Source organism: Drosophila subobscura, chromosome J (assembly GCF_008121235.1).
Source record: "Drosophila subobscura isolate 14011-0131.10 chromosome J, UCBerk_Dsub_1.0, whole genome shotgun sequence".
Classification (NCBI taxonomy): Eukaryota; Metazoa; Arthropoda; class Insecta; order Diptera; family Drosophilidae; genus Drosophila; species Drosophila subobscura.
Genome location: NC_048532.1, coordinates 16,755,719 through 16,759,977, shown reverse-complemented (window position 1 = coordinate 16,759,977; position 4,259 = coordinate 16,755,719). Strand labels below are relative to the sequence as shown.

At 48.8% G+C, this 4,259-nt stretch overlaps 1 protein-coding gene across 1 annotated transcript; it reads left to right on the top strand.

Annotated features, from left to right (window-relative positions):
• The first annotated feature begins 420 nt into the window (after nt 1-420).
• On the top strand, nt 421-2,795 carry LOC117895004 (mucin-5AC-like). The gene is made up of 2 exons (XM_034802351.1): nt 421-1,163; nt 1,197-2,795. The coding sequence occupies exons 1-2, from the start codon at nt 445-447 to the stop codon at nt 2,743-2,745; spliced, it is 2,268 nt and encodes a 755-aa protein (XP_034658242.1). The 5' UTR covers nt 421-444; the 3' UTR covers nt 2,746-2,795.
• Nucleotides 2,796-4,259: the final 1,464 nt, after the last annotated feature.

Sequence of the window (4,259 nt, the reverse complement as noted above, 5' to 3'; positions counted from 1 at the left end):
GCGCAGAGTCGAACAAATCGGCGTTATAGATGACTTGGGATCCAGTACGTTGCGCCACTCTATCCGGACAGGAGAGGGCTACGATGGCCATCAAGCTGAGGATGGTTAGGGACTTCATGGCTGCTGTCTGCTGGCTGCACTCAACTGATTTTCTGTGCAATCTTTTGCTCTATTTATATAAGAGGAAAGACCGGGAGACCCTTCCAAATAGATGGTACCACATACTACCTTAAGTGGGGCTTCTGTGCTGTGGGTGGAAAACAGATGTTCTCTGCTAACTTTCAAAGCAATTATCAATTTGTCAGCGAGTCAGCCGCGAGTCTCTCCCAGCCGCTCTCTCAGCTCAGCTCTCAGCTGTTGTGCGGCTTCGCATATAAAAGTTTGACTTCCATCAGCTGGTTATCAGTTCTCTCTGCAACCAACAGCCAGCAACGTGCATTCAGAATGCGTTTCATCCTCTTGGTTTTGATCAACTTTGCGCTCGCCTGCCTGATCCTGGCGAGGGCCAACACGGAGGAGCTGCACAAGCAGCAAATTTCCCATGACGAAGCCTCACTGAAGGGCAAAACAAACAAAGCTGCAGTCAAGTTGGAGCCACCGACGACGCCATCTCATTTGAGTTTCTTTTTGCGGCATTTGTCCACGACCAGAGCACCGACCACAGCGGCAGGCGCGTCCAAGAAGCGCTTGAGCACAGTTAGTGCAGCCAAATCTGAGCTCACCTCACCCACCAAAGCATCCAAGCATCCAGAGAGCAAGATCAACAAAGGAATCGTTTATCAGACAACAAACAAGAATGAGCTCAAGGGAACCACGAAAGTCCACACAAAGATCGCTGGAAACCGCACGACGCCCAGCACTAGAGAACACAGCAAAACCACTAGCAAAATGAGCGACAAGCCCACCTCCAAGTCGAAGGTAAAGGCCATCAAACACGGGTCCAAGGCGCCAATGAAGCATGACTCTAAGGCACCGATAAAGACGGAAACAAAATCCAACTCCAAGCATGAATACAAAACGACGGCAAAGAGCGAAGCAAAGGCCACAGCTAGGACTCCCACAAGGAGCGATACAAAATCCCATTCCAGCCACAAACCAATCGCCAAGGCTAGCAACAAGATCGCCGTGAAACCCACCCACAAATCGGACATCAAGGCTGCTAAGCACGACAACAAGGGCGACACTAAGGCCCACAGGAACGACCCAGAGGCCACACCAAAGACCCACACAAAACCAGCCACCAGCAGCGCCAAAACAAATACGAAGCTCACCACCAAGATCGATGCAAAACCCACCAGAAGACCTTACAGCAAGAGCCAACAGCACGACACCAAGGCAAAGTCCGACGCGAAGGCTCCAAAGTCCGACAACAAGCCAACCACAAAGACAGACACTAAACCTCATCCCAAACAGGAGTCTGCGACAACCACGAAGAGTGATTTGAAGAGCAGCACCAATGCGCCAACAATGATCGAGACAACGGCAACCCCAAACATCAACAAGGCCACACCCGACAGCACCAAAGCCACGGGGCCAAACACCAGCAGCACACCCACAAAGACCGAGACAACAGCAAAGCCTAGGGCAGAGGTTGAGAGCACCACCCAAGGTGACATCAAGCCCACAACCAGCAATGCCCCGACTGTGATGGACACAAAACCCACCACACCAAGCACTAACAAAGACACCACAAAACACGCCGAGAGTAAGTCCGATCACGTGCCAGTCGCCAAAACACATTCCAAGACGGACAGCAAAACCCACTCCAAAACTGCCTCCAAATCTCACGCCAAGACAGACACCAAAGCACATTCCAAGGCGCACCCCAAGGCGAACTCCAAGGCGCACTCTATGAACCACCTAAAGACGGACACCAAGAGTCACAGCAAGGCACATGGCCATGTCAAGAATGAGCAAAAGACCCACGCCAAGGCACACGCCAAGCCCCACTCCAAGACCCAATCGAAGACTCATCCCAAGAGCCATAGCAAGCCACACGCCAAGAGTCACTCCAAGGCACACACCAAGGCGCAGCCTCCCCACAAGACGGACACCACCAAAGCCCCTGCAAAGACTCAAAAGAATCGCCGCTCCAGCAATGAGACTGCTGTGCTCAAGCCGGATGTAATCAGCGCAGGCAACGGATCTAATTGGAAGCTACTGGAGACACCCAAGCCAGAAATGATAACAACGCCTGTGGCTCATATCAAGGCAGAAGGATTATCCCCTACGCCTACAACTGCTCCTGTCAAGGGAGAAACAATTTCCACTGCGACCGCATCCGCTCCTGTCCAAGCAAAAATATTATCCACAACTCTCGCAGCTTCTTCTGTCAAGGGACAAATATTATCCACAACGCCAGTGGTTGCTCTTGTCCAGGGAGATATTTTACACACTCCGACTGTAGCTTCTCCCTTGGGAGGAAAAATATTGTCCACAACTCCAGCAGCTTCTGCTGTCAAGGGACAAATATTACCCACTACGCCCGTGGCTCCTGTCAAAGGGAAAATTATATCCGCAGCTCCCGCAGCCTCTGCCATCAAAGGAGTAATTTTATCCACAACTCCCGCAGCTCCTCTCAAGAGTCCATCCATTTCTACGACTCTGCCTGCCAGCACCACAGGTCGTCCCGTGCTTGAGGGCTTCGCTCTAGTCGAAGCGTCGAGCCTGCAGGAGGTGGATCTTGCCATACACAAAATGATGGAAAGCACCACGGCGGACATCAAGAATAAAGGATTTCGCTGATGACGAACAGGACTGGCGGAGCTGGCCCACATTCTTATCTTACGCTTCAAATATTGTACATTAAATGCATTCAAAATAAATTCGGAGTTAATTTTCTATCCAAAAATTGTAAGTAGTTTGCTGGCACACGCAGCAAATGTCCATTGGGCGAGTGGATGGACGACATGCAATGAATATTAATTGGCCCACATGTGCAGCAAAATAGAAATGGAAATGCAAACGCCGCCCCGCAACGCCCGCAACCGTAAAACCATAAATCTCACACAATTAGCATTAAAATGCAATTTGGGGCAATTTAAACACACATCCAGCAGTGTACTCCAAAAATCCAGGACTAGCACTCCGTGCGAGGACGAGTACGAGTGCCCTGCCCTGCCCATTGATATGGAGCATGCAATATGCCGGTGGAGGCTGCCAAATGCAAATGCCTTCAACAACAACAACACACAAACAAAAAGCAGCCAACAACTGGGCCATAATTTCCAGTTACTTTCTAATCTGCTGATAATATTAGCGCTCATAAATTTTCGCATGCTTTTGTATTCTCGCGTATTTTTGTGTGCCACTGGAAATCTGTTTTTTCTTCTGCCCGCTTCTGGTTCTGGCTGTTCGTTCCTGTCCGTTTTTTATTTATCAGCCAGCATTGGCCATGGTCCGGGGGAATGCAAATATTTTTTTGTTGATGGCCTGCAGCAACGGCAGCGGCAGCTTTTCAAATATTCATTCATGCAAATTCATTAAGATTTTTTTTAGCAACTCGCGCGGACCGCGTTATGAATGCAAAGGCCGCAGCGAAAAGCAAAGAGACAGCAGGCCGGGCCAGGCGGTGGCAGGCAACCAAAAAAAATATTACGTATATGTATTGTGTATTACGTAGTTTATAACTCCGCCTCTGCATCTGCAGACGATTGAGTTCCTTTACAGTTTTATGTACTTTACACACATTTCGTTGGTCGACCGCCATTTTCCACCTTTTTAGAGACGCTCGCTGCGAGGAGAAGAGAAGAGTCTCCTTGCGTGGAGGCAAGCAAAGCTGCTGTCTATGCCATTAAAAATACAACATAGTAAATTAAAAAACAGAGCAAACAGCAAACAAAAAAGGGAAGCAAGGCAAGAGAGAAAAGAAGGAAAGCCAACAAAAAACATGTTAGAAAAATGCAACAAAAAGCTCGGCGAAAATATTCCTTCTGCCAGCTGCCCCGTCGCCATCTTGGCTGCGGCTTTGGAGATTTCCTTTTCTCTCCACGCTCCACCCATGGCGCCTGTTTCGTTCGCTTTCTCCTTTTGGCTTTATTTGCATTTCGCTTTAGTTTTCCGCTTTTTCACAGAATTTGCCGCTTTTTTAATTTCTCAACAAGCTTTTTGACGTCAAAATAAGCGTAATATTTAGTTGTGCTCCGCAGCAGCAGCAGCAGCAGCAAGAGAGAGCGAAAAGGGTGAGCATAAAAAGGAAAAGGCAGACATTATGTTTAGCAACGTGGAAGTAAGCATATTATTTCGCTATTTTCATAGAC

Excerpts from the sequence above, each read along its gene's own strand:
- LOC117895004 (XM_034802351.1), top strand. The coding sequence starts at position 445 with ATGCGTTTCATCCTCTTGGTTTTGATCAACTTTGCGCTCGCCTGCCTG. Across the intron at positions 1,164-1,196 it reads TCGGACATCAAGGCTGCTAA|GAACGACCCAGAGGCCACAC; the intron begins GCACGACAACAA and ends TAAGGCCCACAG.